The 27,993-nt window shown below is 62.1% G+C and overlaps 1 protein-coding gene across 1 annotated transcript; it reads left to right on the top strand.

The window, feature by feature from the left end:
• The first annotated feature begins 203 nt into the window (after window positions 1-203).
• On the top strand, window positions 204-27,993 carry MUC5AC (mucin 5AC, oligomeric mucus/gel-forming). The gene is made up of 57 exons (XM_058664141.1): window positions 204-276; window positions 1,826-1,900; window positions 2,529-2,588; window positions 2,800-3,061; window positions 3,308-3,422; window positions 3,716-3,806; window positions 4,896-5,005; window positions 5,097-5,310; window positions 5,394-5,519; window positions 5,644-5,761; window positions 5,874-6,012; window positions 6,577-6,687; window positions 6,880-6,949; window positions 7,032-7,169; window positions 7,252-7,416; window positions 7,686-7,780; window positions 8,056-8,182; window positions 8,369-8,624; window positions 8,706-8,758; window positions 9,106-9,206; window positions 9,363-9,514; window positions 9,622-9,760; window positions 9,845-9,958; window positions 10,044-10,223; window positions 10,769-11,008; window positions 11,307-11,463; window positions 11,691-11,819; window positions 11,927-12,089; window positions 12,463-12,506; window positions 12,599-12,787; window positions 13,341-14,400; window positions 14,502-14,638; window positions 15,030-15,323; window positions 16,164-16,655; window positions 17,475-17,768; window positions 18,489-19,097; window positions 19,710-20,288; window positions 21,048-21,341; window positions 21,963-22,186; window positions 22,572-22,766; window positions 23,134-23,308; window positions 23,415-23,668; window positions 23,757-23,940; window positions 24,140-24,332; window positions 24,647-24,825; window positions 24,922-25,009; window positions 25,089-25,192; window positions 25,289-25,320; window positions 25,655-25,826; window positions 26,082-26,183; window positions 26,353-26,390; window positions 26,692-26,817; window positions 26,900-26,998; window positions 27,113-27,232; window positions 27,318-27,381; window positions 27,464-27,578; window positions 27,752-27,993. The coding sequence occupies exons 1-57, from the start codon at window positions 204-206 to the stop codon at window positions 27,978-27,980; spliced, it is 10,458 nt and encodes a 3,485-aa protein (XP_058520124.1). The 3' UTR covers window positions 27,981-27,993.

Raw genomic sequence — 27,993 nt, 5'->3', positions numbered from 1 at the left:
CGCCCGCCACTGGCCTCTGGCCTCTGGCCAGCCCCAGGTGAGTGCCCACTGTTTACCCGGGTGAGGGGAACTGCGGGTGCGCCCCGCCCACCCACGTGAAGCTGCTGGGGCCAGAGTCGGCTCCGGGGCTACAAAAGGCCGCTGCAGACTCGGGTCCCTCCTCAGAGCCTGTGCCTTGGGGAGCTCTCCCCACACTCCACGCCATGGCCGTCGGCCGGAGGAAAGTGGCCCCGCTCTGGGCCCTGGCTCTGGCCCTGGCCTGCGCCCAGCTCTCAGGTAAGATGGGAAAGGCTGCTCTTCCAAAGCTGCTGCTGGCCATGGCACAGAGCCCCTGGCCAGTCCCCCGAGTGGGCAGTGGGCAGGGTGCTTGCCTGGGAACTGGGCAAGCTCGATGTGGCCATGAGGGGCTCCCACCCTTAGTGCCTTCCCCTGGCCCTCTGCTTCAGGGCTCAGGAAGGACTGGGGCCTGGCTGCTCCCTGAAGTCCCCGGGTCCCTGCCACACCCTGCAGCCCTTGCCCACCAGTGGGTGACCCCTGGCCAGGACACTTGCCTGCTGCCTGGCCTGGCCAGTTGTTCTTTAACCCCACCATGCATGCCCAGCTTGGGTAACTGGTAGGGAGGGCATGAGGCCCATGGGCAGCTCCTGTGCCTGGGGTGGACGGGGAGTGGGCAGGTACTAGGCATAGGCACTTCGCCCCTGCCAGGGAACATGGAGCAACCAGGCCAGTCAAGGGTCTGCTGCCCCAGTGCTGGCTAGCACAGCCTAGGCCCCCTGCCTCTGCTCCCCTCACTCCCAGTCACAGCCAAGATTTCTGGGCCTATCTGTTTGCATGGGGGACTCTCTAGGGTCTCCCCTCAAAGCCCTGCTGGGCTCAGTGCCTCCCCTCACCTCCTGAGCCAGGAGCAGCCTGCGGGGCCCTGTCCACTGAGCCTGCAGCTGAGGCCAGCCCAGGGTCAGGGCTGCACCTGCTGGGCCAGCACTATCCTTCCGCATCAGCAGGCCCCTCGGACTATGTCTGGTTGCTTTAGGCATGGGGTCATAGCTGCCCAGGTCTTACTTGGGGCTCTACCAGGGCATTGCTGGGGTTCCCGCTGGGTGAAGCTAGTGGGATGTCCCAGGCCAGTGGAGGAGGAAGGTGGCCCCGTAGGGGGCACAGGGCCTGAGGGGGCAGTGAGGGACTCCCACTCCGTCCCCTGTGTCCCTGGAGCTCCAGGGTTGGCCGATGAGGAGGATCTTGTCCCTGTGGGAGAGTGGGTTCCTCCCAGCCTCACCCGGGACTCAGTGACAGAAGCAGCAGCTGGGAAGCCGGACTGGTGAAGGGTCCATGGCATGAGGTGGACCCCTCCCGCTGGACTGGGTCTGGGGATCCCGCCCCCTAAACCCTGCACATTTGTCACAACATGACCTTGGAACCACACAGCCCATCCCACTGCCCCGTGGCCACACCCTGATGGGCGTTCCCTTTAGTCCCCAGGGCTCCTGCCTCTGGGACCTGCAGGGTCAGGCCCCGTCCCCCTGTCTGAGCTGGGTTGTGGCTCACTTCCTCACATCTCCAACATGGAGACTGGGCTGACCACCGCACTTTCTTGGCAATGGCAGAGTGGCCCCTGGAGATGTGGGTTAGGATAAGGGGGTGCCCTCCTTGCTGGGGGCTCTATGGGACCCAGCTGACAGCCCCTGGCCCCCAGCTGGGCAGAGAGTGAGAGCTGCACCGCTGGCCAGCTGTGTTGCCCTCCCTCTGCTGTGCTGCCCCTGGTAGCTGGCAGCCTGCCTATACCATGCCTGCCCCGGGCTGCCCCTCAGGCCTGCCCCTTCCTCCACAGGCCATGCCCAGAGTGGCTCCTCGGAACCCAGCTTCACCTACACTGACCTCCTTGCCACCCCACAGGCGTCCAGCGGTGAGTGCCAGCCTTCTGTCGCCCCTGGCCACCACACGTAGCTGTGCCCTGGCCCCTCCCTGACTGCCCCTCTCTGGCCATGCCCCCACGTCCCCAGAGGCCCTGCCACGTGGTTCCTGTCTCTGTCCCTCCCTGTTGAACCCCCGTCTCAATGAATGGAGCCTGCATCTTTGGGTTGGTCTCTGGCTGCTCTGTCCTCGGTAGGCCTGGCACAGGGGGCACAGGGGGACCCTCCAGCACATGAAGCCCTAAAACAAGAGGAACTCCAGGGGCCTCAAGGCAAGGCCTGTCCCTCCAGCTGTGTTCCTGCAAAGGGCCAGATGGGTCCAAGCCATGGGTGTTGATCCAGCAGTTCTCAAGGAGGCCCCACAGTCAGGTGGAACATTCTGGACTCCAGGAGAGCTGACAGCTCCCAGGGCTCCCTGGGGTGGGGGCCAGAGGACGAGGAAGGTCCTCAGGGAACAGGAACATGTAGCTGGCATGCCCCTTCTCTGCTTTCCCCTGTGAACACCCCATGGCCAGGGAGACCAGAGTCTACTCAGAGCCCCAGTCTTGAGGCCCTCCCGTGGCAGTGGGTCCACGCAACCTGCCAAGGCCACGAGCACCCCATGAGCCCTCGTCTTTGCAGGTGATCTCCTCCGGGCATCGACCGTGGCCTCCCCCCCAAGGACCATCCCTGTGGTGCCAGGTGAGAAACCCCAAGGTCCAGCCAGAGAAGGGGCTGGAAATGGGGCCTTGCCCTTCAACCCTGCAGTAAAGACACTGGGGTGTCTCCGTGCTGGGTGGGCATCCCATAGCTATGGAGAGGGTGTTCCCCACTTGCCAGCTCCCACAAGGGACAGGCTGTAGGACGGGCAGAGCTGGGGTGCCTCCAACGGCCGTGGTGGCTTTTGCTGCAGCTCCAGACCCCAAGCACAATGGCCGTGTGTGCAGCACCTGGGGCAACTTCCACTACAAGACCTTCGACGGCGCCGTCTTCCGCTTCCCCGGCCTCTGCAACTACGTGTTCTCCGCACACTGCGGCGATGCCTACGAGGACTTCAACATTCAGCTGCGTCGCGGCCTGCACAATGGCACCACCTCCCCAGGCAGGGTCACCATGAAGCTGCAGGGCCTGGTGGTCGAGCTGACCAACACTTCTGTCCTGGTCAACAGCCACCCGTGAGTGTGTGCCTACGGTGGCCCCAGGGGAGGAAGCAGTGTTTCCTGGGTGTGGGGCAGGGTGGGGGGCTTCCCCAGTGAGATGGACAGACTCCCCCCCGGGTCCTGGCCCCTCCCCAGTTCCTCAGTGACCCTAGGGCCCCAGGGTCGCCGTCCCCTTTCTGCTTTTGGTCCTGTGTCCCCTGCCTGCCCAAGGGCCCTCTGTTGGCCCACCACCGGCTCCTGAGCCCCAGCCCGTCTCCCCAGGGTGCAGCTCCCGTTCAGCCAGTCCGGGGTCTTCATAGAGCGCAGTGATGACTACCTGAAGGTGGTGGGCAAGCTAGGCCTGGTCTTCATGTGGAGCCAGGATGGCAGCCTTCTGGTGAGTGAGGGGCCGCGGGGCTTGGTTGGGGGGACGAGGGATGCTGTGCACCTGCAGCCGCTCCAGAAAAGGAGCAGAAAGTTCTGGGTGGAGGCGAGGTCAGATCCGGCCCCCATGGCAAGGGAGTGGGGATGCCAGGCCCCGGCAGGACCTTGTGAACCTGTACCCCCAGATGGTCCATCTGTGTGGCTTATGGCGAGGGGGTCTTCTTGGTGAGCCCCAAGTCTCTTTGGGGGGCCCTCAGTCCTAGACATCCCTACGGAGCACTTACCTGATGCCTCCTCCTGTTGTAGCTGGAGCTCGACTCTAAGTTTGCCAACAAGACCTGTGGGCTCTGCGGAGACTTCAACGGCAACCCCACGGCCAGCGAGTTCCTGTCCCACAGTAAGCAAGGCCCCGCGGCCACCGCAGCACTGTCCACGCCCCTCCTGGCGGCTGCAGGTCCATGCTACACACACAGTCCCAGCACAGACGCCTGTCCACACCCAGCACACAACCCAGCATACACACACACACCATCCTGTCTACACCTGGCACACACACACACACACACACACACACACACAGTCCTGTCCACACCCAGCACACACATGGTCCTGTCTACACCCGGCACACACACACACGCAGTCCTCTCCACACTCAGCACACACACACAGGCACACACACAGGCACACACACACATAGTCCTGTCCACACACAGCACACACACACACAGGCACACACAGGCGCACACACACACACACAGAGGCCTGTCCACACCCAGCACACACACACACACACACACACACACACACACACACACACACAGAGGCCTGTCCACACCCAGCACACACACCCAGCATACACACACAGCATCCTGTCTACACACAGCACACACATACAGGCACACACACACACACACACACACACACACAGAGTCCTGTCCACACCTAGCACACACACAGTCCTGTCTACACCTAGCACACACAGCCAGCATACACACACACTGTTCCTGTCTACACCTGGCACACACACACGGCACACACACACATGGCACACACACACACACTCAAAGGCGCACATATAGTCCTGACCCATGGCCACGCTGTGCACAGGAAACAAAGCACCTACTAGGTCTCTTGTTCTCCTCGTGACCCCTGGCCATCCACGACACTGCCCCTGCCTTCCTCTGCTGGGCCCTGGAAGCCCCACACAAGCCCCCCACGGGATATACAGCTGTGGTGGACCGGTTGTCCAGCAGGCCTGGCCAGCTCTCCCTGCGGCTCCTGGGGCTGAGTCCCAGCCTGGCTGGCAAGACCCCAGGGTCAAGCATTGGCTAGTGCTGGGCCACTGCCCTGTGACCCCAGGGCTCCCAGCCCTGTGCCGATTCCCTGTGGCTCTTCCCCTCTGGGTGTCCCATGCAGTGTGGATGGGACGGGTGGCCCCTGGGACCCTGCTGGTTAGCTGCATGCCAAGTCAGCCGTACCCCTGCAGACGCCAGGCTGAGCCCCATGGAGTTCGGGAACCTACAGAAATTTGATGGCCCCACCGAGCAGTGCCAGGACCCTGCCCCTGAGGGCAGGAGGAACTGCTCCACAAGCCCGGTGAGCCCTGCGTGCAGAGGGGTGCGGGAGGGCTCCCCCGGCCATGCAGGGGGCACGGAGGCAGACCCAGCTGCTCCTGGTTTTGCCACAGGGCGTCTGTGAGGAGCTGCTGAACGGCCCGCTGTTCTCGGGCTGCACGGAGCTGGTGAACGTGAGCAGCTACATCGAGGCCTGCAGGCAGGACCTGTGCCTGTGCGTCAGCACGGACCCCCAGACCTGCCTCTGCCACACCCTGGCCGAGTACTCCCGCCAGTGCGCCCACGCCGGGGGGCTGCCCCAGGACTGGCGGGGCCCCGACCTCTGCCGTGAGTGCCCCCACCCGGTCCTCCCCCTGCCAGGCTGTGCCACCCTGCCTGGCGTGCCCTAAACTGTCCCACTGCCCGCACAGCTCGCACATGTCCCCACAACATGGAGCACCATGAGTGCCGCTCGCCCTGTGCTGACACCTGCTCCAATCCTGAGCGCTCCCAGGTCTGCGAGGACCACTGTGTGGCCGGCTGCTTTTGCCCCGAGGGTGAGGAACACATGGATGTCCCCCATCCCTGCAAGGTGCCAGGCACTGGATGGTTGGGGAGCCTGTGGGTGCTGGGCCATCCCCTCCACAGTGGGCACCTGTCACACACCTGTCCACCCCACAGGGCTGGTGCTCGATGACATCGGCCAGGCTGGCTGTGTCGCTGTGTCCCAGTGCTCATGCACGTACAATGGGGCTACCTACGCCCCTGGAGCCAACTACTCCACGGACTGCAGAGAGTGGTAGGGGTCCTCGGGGGGCTGTGCCTGCTGAGGCCAGTGTGGCAGGGGCCAGCGGGCTGGGCTGGGCGCAGGGCAGCAGCACACAGCGGGTCTCCATCTCCACTGCTTTTAGCACCTGCATGGGAGGCCGCTGGAGCTGTCAGGACGTGCCGTGCCCCGGCACCTGTTCGGTGATGGGAGGCGCCCACTTCTCCACATTCGATGAGCGACAATACACGGTGCATGGGGACTGCAGCTATGTGCTGGCCAAGGTGAGGGAGTGCATGCAGCCGGGCACACCCAGCCTCCCCAGGCCGGGTCCATCACTGCCGCCCCCCATCCAAGCTCAAGCCACGCCCTAGGACATAACCCGGCTGCTGACTCAGCCTTTATCCCATCCTTCCGCCCTCGGATCCTATCTTCTGAGAGACAACATTTAGGGGTCCCAGGTCCTGAAACAAGCAAAACAGAAAACCTGGAGTTCCCCAACAACCATGGCCTGAGTCGGGGGGGTGCTGGTGTTGGGGTCCCTCCCGGCACTCTGTGTTGGTGTTGGGGTCCCTCGGCACTGTCCATCCTGGCAGGATGATATGTGTCCACCATGAGGTATCACACAAGGTCATGTCCTCCCCAAGCATCGCTGGGCTCTGTGCATCCCCGCGTAGGCACAGCCCCAGGCGGCTCTGCCCCACCGGGTGTCGCTCAGCGGCTGCCTGGCCGTCCCTGCAGGGCATGGGTCCTGAGAGTCCCTCTTCTCGGGCGCTTCGGGTGGGTAGCTGGGGCGACGGGACAGGGCTCTGTTGAGGCTGAGTGTGAGCCACCTGTTGCATTCCCAGTCCTGTAACAGCAGTACCTTCAGTGTGTTGGCGGAGCTGCGCAAGTGTGGGCTGACAGACAGCGAGACCTGCCTCAAGAGTGTGACGCTGAGCTTGGGCGGGGGGCACACGGTGAGTGTCCGCTGCAGCTGCGTCCAGGGCATGGGGGTTTTCTGAGTGACCCCGAGGCCCTCCACATCCATCTGATGGCTCTGCCGAAGCCCACCTCTATGGAGTGCAGGGCCCTCTCCACAGCCTTGCGAGGTGCTGGGAGACGTTGGCCACGACCTGGCCCTAACTCTGCTGACTGCTGTCTGCCCACAGGTGGTAGTGATCAGGGCCAGCGGGGAGGTATTTGTGAATCAGATCTATACCCAGCTGCCTGTCTCTGCAGGTGAGATGCCCCCTACCCTAACCAGGGCTGCCTGGTGCCCGGGCCCCTGCCCCCAGCTGAAGCCCCGGTCCTCTGTCCACAGCCAACGTCACCATCTTCAGGCCCTCCACCTTCTTCATTATCGCTCACACCAGTCTGGGCCTACAGCTGGACGTGCAGCTTGTGCCCACTATGCAGGTGTCTGTGCAGCTGGAGCCCGAGTTCCGTGGGCTGACATGCGGTAAGAGGGGGCTCTGTCCAGGCCTGAGCCCACCCTGGCTGGCGGGAGCCCTGGGACCTCAACGCCATCCTCCCCGCACCAGGCCTCTGCGGGAACTTCAACAGCGTGCAGGCTGACGACTTCCGGACCATGAGCGGCGTGGTGGAGGGTACGGCAGCTGCCTTCGTCAACACCTTCAAGACCCAGGCCTCCTGTCCCAACGTCAAGAGCCACTTTGAGGACCCCTGTTCTCTCAGCGTGGAGAATGGTACGTGAGCCCCCACCCCCAACTCAGCATGGCAAGTCCAAGGAAATGCTGCAGGCACCCAGGCCTGGGTGGGATGTGGAGCTGCCCCCTTCCTGTGGCTCCAGGGGGAGGCCGGAGGGAGCCCTGGTGGCCGTCCACGCTCTGGGCCTCGACAGGCTGGCCTCTCCAGGACCCCAGGTGGCCTCTGCCGGCGTGGAGGAGCCCCCAGCCCCAAGCTAGGAACAGCCGGGTGACATGCGTGTGGCTGACGGCCTCCCCTCTGTCCACAGAGAAGTTTGCCCAGCACTGGTGCTCGCGGCTGACCGATGCCAATGGCACCTTTGCCGAGTGCCACACTGCCGTGAACCCCAGCACCTACCACTCGGTAATGCCCACTGCTTCGGGAGGTGGGGAAGGTCCTGGACCAGGCGAGCGGGGAGCCGTGGCCCAGGGACCACCGGCACAGTGCTTGCTCCTCCCACAGCCCTCACGTCCACTCATTTCTTGTCACATGTCCACTGAGCATGTCCAGGCACAGGGTGAAACTGGGAGTTTGTAACCAGGCAGCAGGGGCAGAGACGAAGGACCATGGTCCAACAGAGAGTGAGGGGGACATGGGGGGCCCGACTGCTCCCTGACACCCGCCGGCCCCGCCCCCAGAACTGCCTCTTCGACACCTGCAACTGCGAGAAGAGCGAGGACTGCATGTGTGCAGCCCTGGCCTCCTACGTGCACGCCTGCGCGGCCAAGGGCGTGCTGCTGCGCGGCTGGCGGGACGGCGCCTGCAGTGAGTGTGCCCCAAGCCCGGCCTTCAGCCTGCTCTGCTGGGTGCTCCCCACCCCGGGTCCCTTAGGCTCTCATTCTGCATGCCAGGCCTGGAGGCCCAGCAGCAGGAGGCTGGCGTGCTCCCAGCAGGGGCCTGGGCTTCCGTACCCTGCCTCCTGAGGGCCACCCTCTCTCCACCACCCTGCAGCAAAGCATGTGACTGCCTGCCCCAAGTCCATGGTTTACCACTACAACATCAGCGCTTGCCAGCCCACCTGCCGCAGCCGCAGCGAGCCCGACCTCACCTGCAGCATTAACTTCGTGCCCGTGGACGGCTGCGCCTGCCCCGAGGGCACCTTCTTGGACGATGCGGGCAAGTGCGTGGAGGCCAGCAGCTGTCCCTGCTACCACAGCGGCTCTGTGGTCCCCAACGGCGAGTCTGTGCACGATGGTGGGGCCATCTGGTAGGTCCCCTGGGGGCAGGCGGGAGGGGCCTGGGAGGCTCTTGGGCCTCGAAGGGAGGCATGACCGCTCTCCCCCCACAGCACCTGCACACAGGGGACGCTGACCTGCATTGGCGGCCGGGTCCCTGCCCCAGGTGAGCTCTGAGGGACAGCCTGCTGCCGGCTCACCGGCTTCTACCTGCCCTGCATGTCCGGGTCCCACTGCGCTTAGCCAGGGGGAGGGATGTGGTCCTCTCCACACACTCACCACCATGTCACATTGTGTGCCACACAAACTTACACACCATGTCACATGCATTGCCACACTCGTATACCATATCAACACACAGGCACACAGCAGAGAACCCTCCAGGTGCTCTAGTGAAGTGCAGCTGTGGCTGTGGGGACTTGCATGTCCTGGCCAGAGCCCCTGCCGGGTCCCACCCAGCGAGCCTGGTGCGGGGTGGGCTGCGATCCCCTGAGCACCCCCTTTTCCTGCCAGTGTGTGATGCGCCCATGGTCTTCTTTGACTGCCGCAATGCCACGTCCGGGGCCACCGGCGCCGGCTGCCAGAAGAGCTGCCACACCCTGGACATGGACTGTGTGAGTGCGCAGTCCCTCCCGGTGTCCCCGTGACCCCAACCATCCTGGCCTGCCCAGGGCACTGTGATGACTGTTTTGGTGCGAGGATCCCATATTGGTCCCAGGGCTCCACAGGCCCTGCAGAGGTCCGCTGATCCGTGCGCTCTGGCCCTGCAGTACAGCTCCCAGTGTGTGTCTGGCTGTGTGTGCCCCGACGGGCTGGTGGCTGACGGCCTTGGCGGCTGCGTTGCTGAGGAGGACTGTCCCTGTGTGCACAATGAGGCCAGCTACAGGCCTGGAGAGACCATCTGGACAGGGTGCAACACCTGGTATGTGGGCAAGTGACACCCCGGCCACGAGCCTGGCATGGGGGGGGGACTGGGGCAGCCCCAGCCATGGAGATCCCCGCCTGGCCTGATTCCTGGTTTCCGCGCAGCACCTGTGAGAACAGGAAGTGGCAGTGCTCGGATGAACCCTGCCTGGCCACCTGTGCCGTCTACGGGGACGGCCACTACCTGACCTTCGACGGGCGGCGCTACACCTTCAGCGGGGACTGCCAGTACACTCTGTTACAGGTGTGGATGGGGGCCCCTGGGAACACACAGCCAACCTCCTCTGCCATGGGGTTCCCAGCTCCCTACAGCCTCTTGTGCCCTCAGGACCAGTGTGGGGGCAACAGCAGCGCCCAGGATGCCTTCCGTGTCGTCACGGAGAACGTGCCCTGTGGCACCACAGGGACCACCTGCTCCAAGGCCATCAAGATCTTCCTGGGGGTGAGTGGGCGCGGCTGGCGGGGCGCCAGGACAGGTGCTGGGGGGCCGCAGGCCGGCTGACCTGTGGGGCGCTGTTACCGTGCAGAGCTACGAGCTGAAGCTGAGCGATGGCAAGGTGGAAGTGGAGGCGAAGGGCAAGGGGCAGGAGGCTCCCTACACCATCCGCCAGAAGGGCATCTTCCTGGTGGTGGACACGGACCTCGGCCTGGTGCTGCTGTGGGACAGAAAGACCACCCTGTTCCTCCGACTCAGCCCTGAGTTCAAGGTGAGGCCCCGGCGTGGCCACTGCCTCACAGGAAGCTTGGGGTGTGAGTGGAGTGTGGACAGCTGGAGCAGGTGTGAGACTGAGCCCCAGGGAGGGCAGCTGGGAGAGGCCACTGCTGGGGCCACAGTCCTGGCACGGATTCTCTTGGGGACACAGAGCCTCAGGGTCCCAAGTGGGCAGGCAGGGCTCGGGGCATCACCCCTGAGCTCGGCAGCCTTCTGTGGGCTCTGTGTGACCCCCCCAGCTGTGGTCTGTCCTCAGCTCACAGCCTCCTCCTCCCTGTGTGTGGGTGGGTCCACACCACCTTTCCACAGGCTCCAGCCTGGGCTCCATGCCAGGTTGAGGCTGAGGGAGGGAACAGGCAGCACTGCAGGGCACGGCCAGCCAGGCACGGCCAGGGGACAAGACCGTCATCAGTCACCTCCTACTATCTGGGCTCATCCTGGGGAAGCCAGGGGGCAGTGTTCCACCCACCCCTATGCTGGGGTCTGCAGCCCCTCCTGTGCCCCCAAGGCCCCAGGCCCACGGGTCTCTGCACCTCTCAGGGCAGGGTCTGCGGCCTGTGTGGGAACTTTGACGACAACGCAGTCAACGACTTCACCACACGGAGCCAGTCCGTGGTGGGCGATGCCCTGGAGTTCGGGAACAGCTGGAAGTCCTCGCCGTCCTGCCCGGACGCCCAGGCGACCCGGGATGCCTGCACTGCCAACCCCTACCGCAAGTCCTGGGCCCAGAAGCAATGCAGCATCCTCAACAGTGCCACCTTCGCCGCCTGCCATGCCCACGTATGGCCCTGGGGGATCGGGGGTGCTAGGGATGGCTTGGGGCATGGTGGGTAGCACTCAGCAGAGGACAGCAGGCATGGGTTCCGTCAGACAGGTGGATCCAGGGCCTTCACCGTGAAGACGCTGGAGAGGGCCCCAGGCAGCCAGGGCCTCCAGGCCAGCCAGGAGCAGTGTCAGGAGAGGCTGAGCCCGGCCTGACAGCCACTAGGGTGGGGCTGGGGAGGTGCCAATTCGCTCTTCTGAGCCAGGCCCGGGACACAGCAGCCTGATGTTGTCACCTGAACTCCCTGTCCCCCAGGTGGAGCCTGGCGAGTACTACGAGGCCTGCGTGCAGGACGCCTGCGCCTGTGACTCGGGGGGTGACTGTGAGTGCTTCTGCACCGCCGTGGCCGCCTACGCCCAGGCCTGCCATGAGGTGGGCGTGTGCGTGTCCTGGAGGAGCCCGGATGTCTGCCGTGAGTGCTCAGGGCGGGCACCAGGGGCAAGGCTGGCACAGGCTCCGGGATGCACTGCTGGGGGGAGTGCCCGAAGGGAAGTCGGGGAGGGTGCGGGTTTGCCCCGGCAGCCATGCCAGGCTCTAGGATGCAAAGCTGCATGCTGCCAGGGCTGGAGATCCCCAAGTCAGGTGCCTGTCTGCACACCCCACCCCCGCTGCTGCGGCTGAACCCCCTCTCCCCCACAGCGCTGTTCTGTGATTTCTACAACCCCGAGGGCCACTGTGAGTGGCACTACCAGCCATGCGGGGCGCCCTGCATGCGCACATGCCAGAACCCCAACGGAGAGTGCCTGCACAGCGTGGCCGGTTTGGAAGGTGGGTGGGGCCCCTGACTGCACGCCCCCCCGAGCTATGTCCCCTACCCTGGGCGAGGCAGCCAGGTGGCCAGGCTGCAGGGACTCAGTGTGCTGTGTGGCCTGCAGGCTGCTACCCCAAGTGCCCATCGACGGCACCCATCTTTGATGAGGATGAAATGAAGTGTGTGAGCACGTGCCCACCCAAACCCTCTGTACCACGCTGCCATGTCCATGGGAAGTCATACCGGCCAGGTGCAACGGTACCCTCGGATGAGAACTGTCACTCCTGGTGAGTGGACGGGATGGCAGGGCAAGGGGCCCAGGGTGCGGTGGACGCCACTCCGGCCATTCTCTGTGGCCTTGTGCCTGCAAGGGCCAGAAGGCTGCACTGGCCTGGGTCCCTGTGGAACCAGCAGAAATGCCTATAACTGGAAACCCTGGGGGAGCACCGCTTATTCTAGTGGGGGAGCCTGGAAGAGGTGGGCAGCGGGCAGCAGAGAGAGCTGGACGTCCCCAGAATCCCCACGTGGGGCAAAGTGGCAGCAGTTCAGCCCTCACCTCCACCATTCATGGTGTTTGGGGGTCCATGAGTGTGTGAGTGTGGGCCAGTGGCCCTCGGGGGCCCCGCGTGCCGCCCAGACACCTCTCCCTTCTCTGCCCAGTGTCTGCACCGAGAACGGCGTGCGCTGCTCCTACGACAGCAAGGGTAAGCAGCATCGCCTCCTGGGCACAGGGGGAGCAGGGGTCCCCATGTCTGCCACCACCCACGCCTGATGGGCCGCCCCCGTGTCCCCGCAGCCTGCGTCTGCACCTACAGCGGGCAGCAGTATCAGCCAGGGAGCATCATCTACGACACGACCGATGGCGTGGGCGGCTGCATAACGGCCCGCTGTGAGGGCAACGGCACCATCCACAGGACCACCTCCGCCTGCAGCCCCACCACGGCCGCGTCCTCGACCCCCTTCGCCTTCTCCACGGCTCCGCCGGGTAAGACGGGGCAGGACAAGGCCAGGCTCTGCACTGCTTCTGCTGGCCACAGCTCCGTCCTGCACCGGGCGCTGGCCCTGCTCTGGGCCCTGCAACTGGACACAGGCACGGCTTGGTGTTAGATGGTACCACCATCCTGCACTCAGCAACAGCTGGGCCTAGCCTCAGCCGGGTGGCACTGGCAGTGCCAGCAGGCTCCAGAGGAACCTGGCAGGCCATCAGGGTGCCGTAGAGGTGTCCTAAGGGTGTCTTAGGCCTTTCGACTATGAACATGACTCGTGTGGGAGTTGGAACAATTCGGAGATCCTCCTCACATGTCAGATCAGATGCTCAGATCAGCTGCTATGCGCACACTCACACCGGCTCACCCTTGACCTGCTAACCCCCGACCTGCCCACTCCCTGCTTACTGTCACCTGCTTGCCCACCTGAATATCCTTGGGGCAGTGCCCACAGGGCAGCCGGCAAGGCACAGGCCCAGGACACAGGAGTGGCCAGCGGAGGAGCTCAGCACAGCCCCGATGCTCAGTCTCTGCCTCCTCTTCTCCCTACAGCGGTGAGCTCCGCTCCTGTCCTCAGCACCAGACACATCCCAAGCGGCCCCGTGTCTACCGCCATGAGCAAGTCTCCCAGGACAGTGCCTACGACTGTCCCCGTGACCGCCCCCACAGCCTGCGGGGAGCAGTGCCTGTGGTCCCCCTGGTTGGACGTCAGCCGACCCGGACGGGGCAATGACAGTGGTGATTATGATACGCTGGACAACCTGCGTGCCCACGGCTACCGCATTTGCCAGGCACCGAGGGAGGTGGAGTGCCGGGCCGAGGACGCACCTGGCGTGCCTCTGTCCATCCTGGGCCAGCGCGTACAGTGCAGCCCAGATGTTGGGCTGAGCTGCCACAACAGGGAGCAGGCGTCCGGTCAGTGCCGCAACTACCAGATCAGGGTGCAGTGCTGCTCTCCACGGGACTGCCAGGAGCCTGGTCCAGCCACGCAACCCACCACCTCCAGCACAGCCCAGACGGGTGGTTCTCCTGCCCCTGGAATCACAAGGCGAACCACAGTTACCGCGGCTAGCGCCACAACAGCGCCAAGCACCACCCACGCGCTCAGCCCGAGGTCGGGGAAGAACACAGCCCGGACAACGTCCTCTGCGACCAGCCACACCCAAGAGACCTCTGCAGGCACCCACGAGCCGACGCCCTCTGAGCCCAGCCGAGTGTCCTGCGTGCGGGAGATCTGCAACTGGACACAGTGGATTGATGGCAGCTACCCAGTGTACGGCGAAAACGGCGGAGACTTCGACACTTTTCAGAACCTGAGAGCCAAGGGTTACAAGTTCTGCAAAACGCCTTCGAACGTGCAGTGCAGGGCCGCGTTCTTCCCCAACACGCCCCTGGATGAACTGGAACAGGTGGTGACCTGCAACAGAGAAATCGGGCTCCTGTGCCTGAACAAGGACCAACTGCCACCCATCTGCTACAACTACGAGATCCGTATTCAGTGCTGTGACATCGTGGATGATTGCCGGGGAGAAAGCACGGTTCACACGGAGACCGAGAGCAGCACTGCCACACCCACAACCAGGACCAGAGGCATGCCCTCACCCACACAGCGGCTGGGCACCACGAACTGGAGGAAGACCACGACACACAGTGGGACAACAAGCATAATCCACACGGCCAACTCACTCATGCCTACAGACACCTCCACAACAGGAAGCAGAACCACCACTACAGGGACAGCAAGATCAACCTCCACGACCAGCACAGAGACAACCTCAGAGCCGAGGAGCACCCATACCTCCACTTCAAGAACCACCACAACCTCAACAGCGACAACAAGTTCAACCACTGTGTCCCACACAGAGACAACCTCAGCACCTAGCACCACCCATGCCTCCACTTCAGGAACCACTTCAGCTTCTACAGCAACACCAGGAACAACCACCATGTCTCACACAGAACCAACCACTGTGCCGGGGACTATACACACCTCCACATCAGGAACCACCACTACAGCTTCTACAGCAACAACAGGAACAACCTCCGTGTCCCACACAGAGACAACCTCAGCGCTTAGGACCACCCATGCCTCCACAGCAGGAACCACCACAACGTCTCTTCCTGTAACCAGCTCAACCCATGCCTCTACAGCCACATCCACTCACTCCCAAACCACAAGCTCTAAGTGCCAGCCACAATGCTCATGGACCAAGTGGTTTGATGTGGACTTCCCGACCCCAGGTAGCCACGGAGGTGACAGGGAGACCTACGACAACATCCTCAGCCACGGTGAGAAGATCTGCCAACAACCAGAGCACATCCGGTCTGTCGAATGCAGGGCCGAGAGCTACCATGATGTGAGCATTGAGCGCCTGGGCCAGGTGGTGCGCTGTGACCCAGATGTGGGCCTGGTGTGCCACAACCGCGACCAGGAAGGAGCTGGTGGCATGTGTCTCAACTATGAAGTGCGTGTGCTGTGCTGCGAGATGCCACAGAACTGCCCTCCTACCACCACCCCAGAGCCGACCACCACCAGTACCACCCACCGCACCTCATCTGTGGGGACAGGCACATCTCCCTCCATGTCCCACACAGAAACAACCTCTAAGCCTAGCACCACACACACCACCATGTCAGGAACCAGTATGACCTCAACTGGGACAGCAAGACCAACTGTGTCCCACACAGAGACAACCTCTAAGCCTAGCACCACACACACCTCCACTTCAGGAACCACCACAACCTCAACAGCGACAACAAGTTCAACCACTGTGTCCCACACAGAGACAACCTCAGCACCTAGGACCACACACACCTCCACTTCAGGAACCACTTCAGCTTCTACAGCAACACCAGGAACAACCACCATGTCTCACACAGAACCAACCTCTGTGCCGAGGACTATACACACCTCCACTTCAGGAACCACCACAACCTCAACAGGGACAACGAGTTCAACCTCCGTGTCCCACACAGAGACAACCTCAGCGCCTAGGACCACCCATACCTCCACTTCAGGAACCACCACAATGTCTGTTCCTGTAACCAGCTCAAGCCATGCCTCTACCACAGCCTCCGTGTCCCACACAGAAAGAACCTCTAAGCCTAGTACCTTCCACACGTCAGGAACCAGCAAGACCTCAACAGGGACAGCAAGGCCAACTTCCTTGACCCATACAGAGACAACCACTGTGCCGAGGACTATACACACCTCCACATCAGGAACCACCACTACAGCTTCTACAGCAACAACAGGAACAACCTCCGTGTCCCACACAGAGACAACCTCAGCGCTTAGGACCACCCATGCCTCCACAGCAGGAACCACCACAATGTCTCTTCCTGTAACCAGCTCAACCCATGCCTCTACCACAGCCACATCCACTCACTCCCAAACCACAAGCTCTAAGTGCCAGCCACAATGCTCATGGACCAAGTGGTTTGATGTGGACTTCCCGACCCCAGGTAGCCACGGAGGTGACAGGGAGACCTACGACAACATCCTCAGCCACGGTGAGAAGATCTGCCAACAACCAGAGCACATCCGGTCTGTCGAATGCAGGGCCGAGAGCTACCATGATGTGAGCATTGAGCGCCTGGGCCAGGTGGTGCGCTGTGACCCAGATGTGGGCCTGGTGTGCCACAACCGCGACCAGGAAGGAGCTGGTGGCATGTGTCTCAACTATGAAGTGCGTGTGCTGTGCTGCGAGATGCCACAGAACTGCCCTCCTACCACCACCCCAGAGCCGACCACCACCAGTACCACCCACCGCACCTCATCTGTGGGGACAGGCACATCTCCCTCCATGTCCCACACAGAAACAACCTCTAAGCCTAGCACCACACACACCACCATGTCAGGAACCAGTATGACCTCAACTGGGACAGCAAGACCAACTGTGTCCCACACAGAGACAACCTCTAAGCCTAGCACCACACACACCTCCACTTCAGGAACCACCACAACCTCAACAGCGACAACAAGTTCAACCACTGTGTCCCACACAGAGACAACCTCAGCACCTAGCACCACCCACACCTCCACTTCAGGAACCACTTCAGCTTCTACAGCAACACCAGGAACAACCACCATGTCTCACACAGAACCAACCTCTGTGCCGAGGACTATACACACCTCCACTTCAGGAACCACCACAACCTCAACAGGGACAACGAGTTCAACCTCCGTGTCCCACACAGAGACAACCTCAGCGCCTAGGACCACCCATGCCTCCACAGCAGGAACCACCACAATGTCTGTTCCTGTAACCAGCTCAAGCCATGCCTCTACCACAGCCTCCGTGTCCCACACAGAAAGAACCTCTAAGCCTAGTACCTTCCACACGTCAGGAACCAGCAAGACCTCAACAGGGACAGCAAGGCCAACTTCCTTGACCCATACAGAACCAACCACTGTGCCGGGGACTATACACACCTCCACATCAGGAACCACCACTACAGCTTCTACAGCAGCAACAGGAACAACCTCCGTGTCCCACACAGAGACAACCTCAGCGCTTAGGACCACCCATGCCTCCACAGCAGGAACCACCACAATGTCTCTTCCTGTAACCAGCTCAACCCATGCCTCTACAGCCACATCCACTCACTCCCAAACCACAAGCTCTAAGTGCCAGCCACAATGCTCATGGACCAAGTGGTTTGATGTGGACTTCCCGACCCCAGGTAGCCACGGAGGTGACAGGGAGACCTACGACAACATCCTCAGCCACGGTGAGAAGATCTGCCAACAACCAGAGCACATCCGGTCTGTCGAATGCAGGGCCGAGAGCTACCATGATGTGAGCATTGAGCGCCTGGGCCAGGTGGTGCGCTGTGACCCAGATGTGGGCCTGGTGTGCCACAACCGCGACCAGGAAGGAGCTGGTGGCATGTGTCTCAACTATGAAGTGCGTGTGCTGTGCTGCGAGATGCCACAGAACTGCCCTCCTACCACCACCCCAGAGCCGACCACCACCAGTACCACCCACCGCACCTCATCTGTGGGGACAGGCACATCTCCCTCCATGTCCCACACAGAAACAACCTCTAAGCCTAGCACCACACACACCACCATGTCAGGAACCAGTATGACCTCAACTGGGACAGCAAGACCAACTGTGTCCCACACAGAGACAACCTCTAAGCCTAGCACCACACACACCTCCACTTCAGGAACCACCACAACCTCAACAGCGACAACAAGTTCAACCACTGTGTCCCACACAGAGACAACCTCAGCACCTAGGACCACACACACCTCCACTTCAGGAACCACTTCAGCTTCTACAGCAACACCAGGAACAACCACCATGTCTCACACAGAACCAACCTCTGTGCCGAGGACTATACACACCTCCACTTCAGGAACCACCACAACCTCAACAGGGACAACGAGTTCAACCTCCGTGTCCCACACAGAGACAACCTCAGCGCCTAGGACCACCCATACCTCCACTTCAGGAACCACCACAATGTCTGTTCCTGTAACCAGCTCAAGCCATGCCTCTACCACAGCCTCCGTGTCCCACACAGAAAGAACCTCTAAGCCTAGTACCTTCCACACGTCAGGAACCAGCAAGACCTCAACAGGGACAGCAAGGTCAACTTCCTTGACCCATACAGAGACAACCACTGTGCCGAGGACTATACACACCTCCACATCAGGAACCACCACTACAGCTTCTACAGCAACAACAGGAACAACCTCCGTGTCCCACACAGAGACAACCTCAGCGCTTAGGACCACCCATGCCTCCACAGCAGGAACCACCACAACGTCTCTTCCTGTAACCAGCTCAACCCATGCCTCTACAGCCACATCCACTCACTCCCAAACCACAAGCTCTAAGTGCCAGCCACAATGCTCATGGACCAAGTGGTTTGATGTGGACTTCCCGACCCCAGGTAGCCACGGAGGTGACAGGGAGACCTACGACAACATCCTCAGCCACGGTGAGAAGATCTGCCAACAACCAGAGCACATCCGGTCTGTCGAATGCAGGGCCGAGAGCTACCATGATGTGAGCATTGAGCGCCTGGGCCAGGTGGTGCGCTGTGACCCAGATGTGGGCCTGGTGTGCCACAACCGCGACCAGGAAGGAGCTGGTGGCATGTGTCTCAACTATGAAGTGCGTGTGCTGTGCTGCGAGATGCCACAGAACTGCCCTCCTACCACCACCCCAGAGCCGACCACCACCAGTACCACCCACCGCACCTCATCTGTGGGGACAGGCACATCTCCCTCCATGTCCCACACAGAAACAACCTCTAAGCCTAGCACCACACACACCACCATGTCAGGAACCAGTATGACCTCAACTGGGACAGCAAGACCAACTGTGTCCCACACAGAGACAACCTCTAAGCCTAGCACCACACACACCTCCACTTCAGGAACCACCACAACCTCAACAGCGACAACAAGTTCAACCACTGTGTCCCACACAGAGACAACCTCAGCACCTAGCACCACCCACACCTCCACTTCAGGAACCACTTCAGCTTCTACAGCAACACCAGGAACAACCACCATGTCTCACACAGAGACAACCTCTGTGCCAAGGACTATACACACCTCCACTTCAGGAACCACCACAACCTCAACAGGGACAACGAGTTCAACCTCCGTGTCCCACACAGAGACAACCTCAGCGCCTAGGACCATCCATACCTCCACTTCAGGAACCACCACAATGTCTGTTCCTGTAACCAGCTCAAGCCATGCCTCTACCACAGCCTCCGTGTCCCACACAGAAAGAACCTCTAAGCCTAGTACCTTCCACACGTCAGGAACCAGCAAGACCTCAACAGGGACAGCAAGGTCAACTTCCTTGACCCATACAGAGACAACCACTGTGCCGAGGACTATACACACCTCCACATCAGGAACCACCACTACAGCTTCTACAGCAACAACAGGAACAACCTCCGTGTCCCACACAGAGACAACCTCAGCGCTTAGGACCACCCATGCCTCCACAGCAGGAACCACCACAACGTCTCTTCCTGTAACCAGCTCAACCCATGCCTCTACAGCCACATCCACTCACTCCCAAACCACAAGCTCTAAGTGCCAGCCACAATGCTCATGGACCAAGTGGTTTGATGTGGACTTCCCGACCCCAGGTAGCCACGGAGGTGACAGGGAGACCTACGACAACATCCTCAGCCACGGTGAGAAGATCTGCCAACAACCAGAGCACATCCGGTCTGTCGAATGCAGGGCCGAGAGCTACCATGATGTGAGCATTGAGCGCCTGGGCCAGGTGGTGCGCTGTGACCCAGATGTGGGCCTGGTGTGCCACAACCGCGACCAGGAAGGAGCTGGTGGCATGTGTCTCAACTATGAAGTGCGTGTGCTGTGCTGCGAGATGCCACAGAACTGCCCTCCTACCACCACCCCAGAGCCGACCACCACCAGTACCACCCACCGCACCTCATCTGTGGGGACAGGCACATCTCCCTCCATGTCCCACACAGAAACAACCTCTAAGCCTAGCACCACACACACCTCCACTTCAGGAACCACCACAACCTCAACAGCGACAACAAGTTCAACCACTGTGTCCCACACAGAGACAACCTCTAAGCCTAGCACCACACACACCTCCACTTCAGGAACCACTTCAGCTTCTACAGCAACACCAGGAACAACCACCATGTCTCACACAGAACCAACCTCTGTGCCGAGGACTATACACACCTCCACATCAGGAACCACCACAACCTCAACAGGGACAACGAGTTCAACCTCCGTGTCCCACACAGATACAACCTCAGCGCCTAGGACCACCCATACCTCCACTTCAGGAACCACCACAATGTCTGTTCCTGTAACCAGCTCAAGCCATGCCTCTACCACAGCCTCCGTGTCCCACACAGAAAGAACCTCTAAGCCTAGTACCTTCCACACGTCAGGAACCAGCAAGACCTCAACAGGGACAGCAAGGTCAACTTCCTTGACCCATACAGAGACAACCACTGTGCCGAGGACTATACACACCTCCACATCAGGAACCACCACTACAGCTTCTACAGCAACAACAGGAACAACCTCCGTGTCCCACACAGAGACAACCTCAGCGCTTAGGACCACCCATGCCTCCACAGCAGGAACCACCACAATGTCTCTTCCTGTAACCAGCTCAACCCATGCCTCTACCACAGCCACATCCACTCACTCCCAAACCACAAGCTCTAAGTGCCAGCCACAATGCTCATGGACCAAGTGGTTTGATGTGGACTTCCCGACCCCAGGTAGCCACGGAGGTGACAGGGAGACCTACGACAACATCCTCAGCCACGGTGAGAAGATCTGCCAACAACCAGAGCACATCCGGTCTGTCGAATGCAGGGCCGAGAGCTACCATGATGTCAGCATTGAGCGCCTGGGCCAGGTGGTGCGCTGTGACCCAGATGTGGGCCTGGTGTGCCACAACCGCGACCAGGAAGGAGCTGGTGGCATGTGTCTCAACTATGAAGTGCGTGTGCTGTGCTGCGAGATGCCACAGAACTGCCCTCCTACCACCACCCCAGAGCCGACCACCACCAGTACCACCCACCGCACCTCATCTGTGGGGACAGGCACATCTCCCTCCATGTCCCACACAGAAACAACCTCTAAGCCTAGCACCACACACACCACCATGTCAGGAACCAGTATGACCTCAACTGGGACAGCAAGACCAACTGTGTCCCACACAGAGACAACCTCTAAGCCTAGCACCACACACACCTCCACTTCAGGAACCACCACAACCTCAACAGCGACAAGTTCAACCACTGTGTCCCACACAGAGACAACCTCAGCACCTAGGACCACACACACCTCCACTTCAGGAACCACTTCAGCTTCTACAGCAACACCAGGAACAACCACCATGTCTCACACAGAACCAACCTCTGTGCCGAGGACTATACACACCTCCACATCAGGAACCACCACAACCTCAACAGGGACAACGAGTTCAACCTCCGTGTCCCACACAGAGACAACCTCAGCGCCTAGGACCACCCATACCTCCACTTCAGGAACCACCACAATGTCTGTTCCTGTAACCAGCTCAACCCATGCCTCCTCAGCCACATCCACTCACTCCCAAACCACAAGCTCTAAGTGCCAGCCACAATGCTCATGGACCAAGTGGTTTGATGTAGACTTCCCGACCCCAGGTAGCCACGGAGGTGACAGGGAGACCTACGACAACATCCTCAGCCACGGTGAGAAGATCTGCCAACGGCCAGAATACATCGTACAGCTCGAATGCAGGGCCGAGAGCTACCATGATGTGAGCATTGAGCGCCTGGGCCAGGTGGTGCGCTGTGACCCCGATGTGGGCCTGGTGTGCCACAACCGTGACCAGGAGGGAGCTGGTGGCATGTGTCTCAACTATGAAGTGCGTGTGCTGTGCTGCGAGACGCCCCAGAACTGCCCTTCCGAGACACCAGCTGTAACATTTTCTCCAACTCTTTGGACTTCTACTCCAGCCTCTGTCCCTGGTTGCTTCTGCAGTGTGTCCGGACATCTGTACCCTGCAGGTCAGTGTGCCCCCTGCTGGTGCTCTGGTGCCCTTTGGGCCTTCCTCCACTTGTCCCAGTAGATTGTGGAGTTTAAACCAGGTATTGCTTCCTTCGGGACACCCTCTCCTCTGCAGGCCACCAGTTCCTTCAGATTGCATCCTCCTCCCCTGGGGTCTCGGGCTCCCCTGTCCTGTTGCTGTTGACATCTTGGGGTCCTTCCTGCGTGGGCTCTTCTGATCTCTTCCCTTGCCTTGGCCTGCAGGGTCTGTCATCTACTCCCATAAGGACCTGGATGGCCACTGCTACTCCGCCTACTGCAGTCAAGACTGCCAGGTGAACAGAACAGTGGACCAGCAGTGTCCTCCCACCACATCACCTGCCACCACTACTGTGTCCTCGTCCACACCCACCTCTGAACCTCCCCCCGGCTGCCATAACACTATTCCCCCAAGAAAGGTAAGCTCACTGTTGCTTTCTGTGGGATGCCTGGCTCCTGGGTCCCTGCCTCCCGTCCCCCAGCGCATCCTGGTCTCTGGCGCAGGCATCATCAGGAACGGGTCCTCCTGCAGTTGGCCGGGGGCACCCCCCAGACTCAGCACAAATGCCTGGCCCACATTTGGGATCCCAGCCCGATCTGTGTTTTGACGCAGGGCCCTGAGCATGTGGTCCAGAAACCTGGGTCAGAACCTGGGAGAGAGGGGCCGCCGCCTCTCAGCCTTCTGGGTGGCATGGAGGGGCCCATGGCTCTGTCCACTGTCCCTGTGAGGCTGAGGGGCCCCTAAGGCCTGGACATCAGTTCTGCAGCTTCCTCCGTCTCCAACAGAAAGGCGAGATCTGGCAAATGCCCAACTGCTCCCAGGCCAAATGCAACGGCCACAACTCAGTCTCCGTGTACCCGCGTCAGTGTCCAGATGTGGCGGAGCCCACGTGTGCCAATGGCTACCCGCCCCTGAAGGTGCCCAATGATGACGGCTGCTGCTACCACTACCAGTGCCAGTGTGAGCCGGCGGGCAGGGGCCAGAAGGACGGGACGGGGTCGGGCACCAGGGCGGGTGCAGGGTGCAGCCTCCGGCGCTTGGGTGACCCCTGTCCCAATGCCCACAGGTGTGTGCTCTGGCTGGGGCGACCCCCACTACCTCACCTTCGACGGCACCTACTACACCTTCCTGGACAACTGCACCTACGTGCTGATGCAGCAGATCACGCCTGTGTTTGGCCACCTGCGCGTGCTCATCGACAACTACTACTGCGATGATGCTGGGAACGCCTTCTCCTGCCCGCGGTCCATCACCCTCGAGTACCAGGACGCCCGTGTGGTGCTCACCCGCAGGCCTGTCAACGGGGTCATGACCAACCAGGTGGGGCTGCCTCCAGGGGTTGGCACGGGGCGGGGGTGGCGTGCTGCGGCCCCAGCGGAGCCTGCTGCCATGTTTGTGCCATGTGCAGGTCATCTTCAACGGCAAGGTGGTCAGCCCCAGCTTCCAGCGGGACGGCATTGTCATCACACGCGTTGGCATCAAGATGTACGCGACCATCCCGAAGCTCGGCGTGCAGGTCATGTTCACCGGCCTCATCTTCTCGGTGCAGGTGCCCTACAGCACGTTCGCCAACAACACCGAGGGCCAATGTGGTGAGCCTGGGCAGCTGCCACTGGGAGTCCTCCCTGAAGACAGCTCCTCTGCCGAGCTGAGGGCCCCTGCATGCTGGGCCTGGAGGGGTTGCTGCCCAACTGGAGTCACCCTGAGGCTCACACCTGTGGCTGTGCCTGCGCAGGCAGGTGGTGGGGTGGGGTGGTGTCTAGCCGGCCTGACTGTGCCCCGTGTGCACAGGCACTTGTACCAATAACAAGGAGGATGAATGCCGCTTGCCCGGGGGCAAGGTGAACGCCACCTGCTCCTCCATGGCCCACCACTGGAGGGTGCCTGACCAGTCCTGCCCCGTGCCTCCGGTGACACCCACAGCTGTAAGCACCACAGCACACCCCTGCCCGAAGTCGCCGATCTGCGAGCTCCTCTTCACCAGGTATGCCAGGGGCCAGTGGGAATGTGGGGGTGAGGGGGCAGCTCCAGCACTGCCCGGGACTGTGAGCAGCCTGGGCAGGCAGCGAGAGCGGACTCTGGGGACAGGTGCTCAGGACCGTGAGCGGCCTGGGCAGGCAGCGAGGGTGGGCCCCTGAGTGTGGGTGAGATTGGACCTTGCACTGGCTCCCAGGACCCAGAGAGATGTCCTGTGCCCTGGATGAAGGCGTCCTGCGGGGCGTGCATAGCCGCCACTGCCCCACGGGGTATCTGGAGGCAGCCACGGCAGAGCCAGCCCCCACGTGTCCCTACCTGCAGGGTCTTCGAGTCTTGCCACTCCACCATCCCCCCGATGCCCTTCTACGAGGGCTGTGTCTTCGACCACTGCCACGTGAGCCAGCCAGACGTGGTGTGCTCCAGCCTGGAGCTCTACGCCTCGCTCTGTGCCTCCTACGACATCTGTGTCGACTGGAGAAGCCATACCAATGGCACTTGCCGTAAGTGTTCTGCCTTGCTAGGGGAGGGGGCTCGTGTGGCCACGGGAGCCCTGGGGACGGCCCCCAGCCCCTCACCTTGGCTCCCCTCCTCTGCAGCGTTCACCTGCCCTGCCGACAAGGTATACCAGGCCTGCGGCCCAGCCAACCCACCCTACTGCTACGGAAACGACAGTGCTATCCTCCTGTAGGTGTTGGCCCCCCCCGCACTCCCCAGGGTCCCGTCCACCCCCGGGCACTGCTGGCTGACCGTGTGTTCCCCGCAGGACCCTGCCTGAGGCCGGCCCCATCACCGAGGGCTGCTTCTGTCCCGAGAGCATGACGCTCTTCAGCACCGACCTGGAGCTCTGCGTGCCCTCGGACTGCTCCAGTGCGTGCCCCCGCCCCTTGGCCCACCCTGCTCCCCATATCCCACGGTTCTGCTGTGGCTGATGCCCGGAGCTGTGACCCCTCCCTCTTTCCCCAGGGTGCCTGAGCCCCTCTGGAGAGCCAATGGAGGTGAGTGTAGCTGGCGGTCCTATGTGGGAGATGCAGGCCCTGGCATGGCTGGCACTGGGCTGTGGTCTGGGTGGGCAGGGCCGGAGCTGGGCTCCCCAGTGGGACCTGGACCCCTGTGCCAGCAGCCCTGTGCCCCCACTGCCTGAGCCCTGCTTCCTGCACTTCCCTAGAGCCGCAGAGGGGACGCGTAGGGCCCACTCTCCCGCCTCCTCCGGCCTGCAGGGGCCCCGTGCTGTCCAGAGGTGCCCTCTGCAGGCCCTCAGCCGCGGCTCCGCGGCACTCCCACCCCATCTGCCCTGCGAGGGCCTGGCCGCTGACCGTCCCTCCCCTGCAGCCGGGCGACACCATCACCAACGGCTGCCACGAGTGCACCTGCGACAGCAGCTCTCTGTCCCTGAGCTGCCAGCCAGTCTCCTGCCCGTCGGCCCCTCTCTGCAAACAGCCTGGCTTCGTGGCAATGCCCATGGCCGCAGAGCCCGGGACCTGCTGTCCCTCTTACAACTGCTGTGAGTCCTTGCTGGTGGCCAGAGGGGTGTGTCCAGACACCGTGCGGGCGGGGCTGGAGGCGTCCTCTCCCTCCTGGGGCAGCCCCCTCTGGCATGGACCTCAGGGAATCTGGGTGCCAGAAGGAAAGGGGCTTCCTCCCCACCAGCTGACCCTCGAGCCCATGGGTGGTTGCATTCCTGATGGGGGTGCCAGGGCCGGGCGGGACCAAGCACAGGGGACCCTGCGCCCTGACCGCCTTCTTCCCTCCCCTGAAGCCTGCGACCCCAGCTACTGTCCGGAGCCCATGGACTGTCCCGCGGGCTCCCTCCGGATGCACAATTACGAGGACCCGAGCTGCTGCCCGAGCTACTGGTGCAGTGAGTGTCCTGGCTCATGTGGGGGCCCTGCGGGACCTGGGGGAAGGCACGGGCAGCTGAGGCTGGCCTCCTTCCTGCGGGCCACGAGCCCAGCAGAGCAAGCCATGGGGACGGCGGGGCTGGCCGGGTCCTGTGTGGCTGGGCTGAGCGGTGTGTGTCTCCCCCACAGGGTGGCACAGTTGCAGCATCAACGGGACCCTGTACGAGGTAAGGCCTGCGTGCTGAGCCGCTGTCCCCTCAGTTCCAGGTTACAGTGAAGAGTGAGGCCCCAGCGAGCTCGCCCTGGCTCGGCGTCCCAGGGCAACAGGGCCTGGACCCCAGCAAAGTGCCCCCAGTGCTAAGGCCCTGGCCCTCGGAGGCACGGCCATGGAGCCTAGTGGCCCCCTGCTGGGGACACGGGTCTCAGCCCCAGGGAGGCACTACCCAGGCTCACCCTGATGAGGGAGGGGGTCGGCCTGCCCAGGCCCCGGCCTGAGCTTGTTGACACTGAGGGCCCCTCTCCCTGCAGCCCAGCTCGCTGGTCCCCTCTGCTCCATGCAAAACATGCAGGTGTGAGGTGTCCCAAGGCCCTGGTGAGTTCAGCACGTTCTGGGTCAACTGCGAGGAACCTAAATGCCCCACAGAATGCCTGCTGGTGAGTCTGCCCTGTCCCCACCCGTCCCCGCCTGCTCGCCTCTCCCCCAGGGCTCAGGCCACCTGCACATCCCCTCCCACAGGGCTTTGAGTACCGGAAACCGGAAGGGCAGTGCTGTGGGGAGTGTGTACAGGTGTACTGCACGGTCAGCGTCAACAACAGCTCCACCCTCCTCTACCACGTGAGTAGCGCCCCAGGCCGCGCAGGGCTGTGACCACGGGGAGTGTCTGTGAGGGGGAGACCATGGGGAGTGCCTGAGGCGGACCCTCACCCCCGGCTGGGCATCTGCTTCCAGCCCGGGGAGTCCTGGCCGGACCCCAAGGATGCCTGTGTGAGCTACCAGTGTGAGCAGCAGCTGGACAAGCTGGTGGTGGTGACCATAAAGGAGTCCTGTCCCCCGCTCAGCTGCCCCTATGTGAGTCCCTGGTGTACCCCGCTGGGCTGCCCGAGTCCCCACTCCTGTCCCTCAACGGGCACTAACGGCACCTCTGTTGGCACAGGACCAGGCTTTGCTAAGCAAGGATGGCTGCTGCCACTACTGCCCCCCACCTCCCTCTCAAAACAGTAAGTGGCCACGTCTTGGGCCGGGCTGGGGCTGAGGGCGCGGCTGGCCATGCCCCCTGCCTTACCTCACCTCCGTTATCAGTGTCCACCTGCACCCTGCACCATGAGCACCAGGTCATCCAGCATGAGGGCTGCAACTCCTCGGAGCCCGTGCAACTGGCCTACTGCCGGGGCAACTGCGGGGACAGCAGCTCCAAGTACGTGAGCTCTCCTCTCGGCACCCCTCCGCCTGGGGCTGAGCCCTGATCCGCGGGGCAGAGGGCTGGAGGGGAGCGCCTGGTCTCAGTGCCCCCTTGGCCCCTGCTCTGGGTTGCCCAGGGCCCCATGACGTCAGGGCGCACTCGCTCACGCCCCGGCTCAACACCCACAGGTACTCCCTGGCAGCCAGCATGGTGGAGCACCAGTGTAGCTGCTGCCAGGAGCTGCGAACCTCGCCCAGGACGGTGACCTTGCACTGTGCGGATGGTGCCAGCCGCAACTTCACCTACACCGAGGTGGAGGAGTGTGGCTGCCACAGCCAGCAGTGCCCTTCACCTGCCGACAGCAGCCACTTGGATTCATCCGGGTCAGCCCAGTGGTCACTCAGGCCTGGCCACTAACTTGCAGGACACA

This window comes from Ochotona princeps, chromosome 4, assembly GCF_030435755.1.
Source record: "Ochotona princeps isolate mOchPri1 chromosome 4, mOchPri1.hap1, whole genome shotgun sequence".
NCBI classification, from domain to species: Eukaryota; Metazoa; Chordata; class Mammalia; order Lagomorpha; family Ochotonidae; genus Ochotona; species Ochotona princeps.
This window is presented reverse-complemented; position numbering and strand designations above follow the sequence as displayed.

Coding starts and splice junctions, on each gene's coding strand:
- MUC5AC (XM_058664141.1), top strand. CDS start 204: ATGGCCGTCGGCCGGAGGAAAGTGGCCCCGCTCTGGGCCCTGGCTCTG. Junction 7,170..7,251: donor GTTCCGTGGGCTGACATGCG/GTAAGAGGGGGC, acceptor TCCCCGCACCAG/GCCTCTGCGGGAACTTCAAC. Junction 21,342..21,962: donor CCCAGAGCCGACCACCACCA/GTACCACCCACC, acceptor TCCCGACCCCAG/GTAGCCACGGAGGTGACAGG.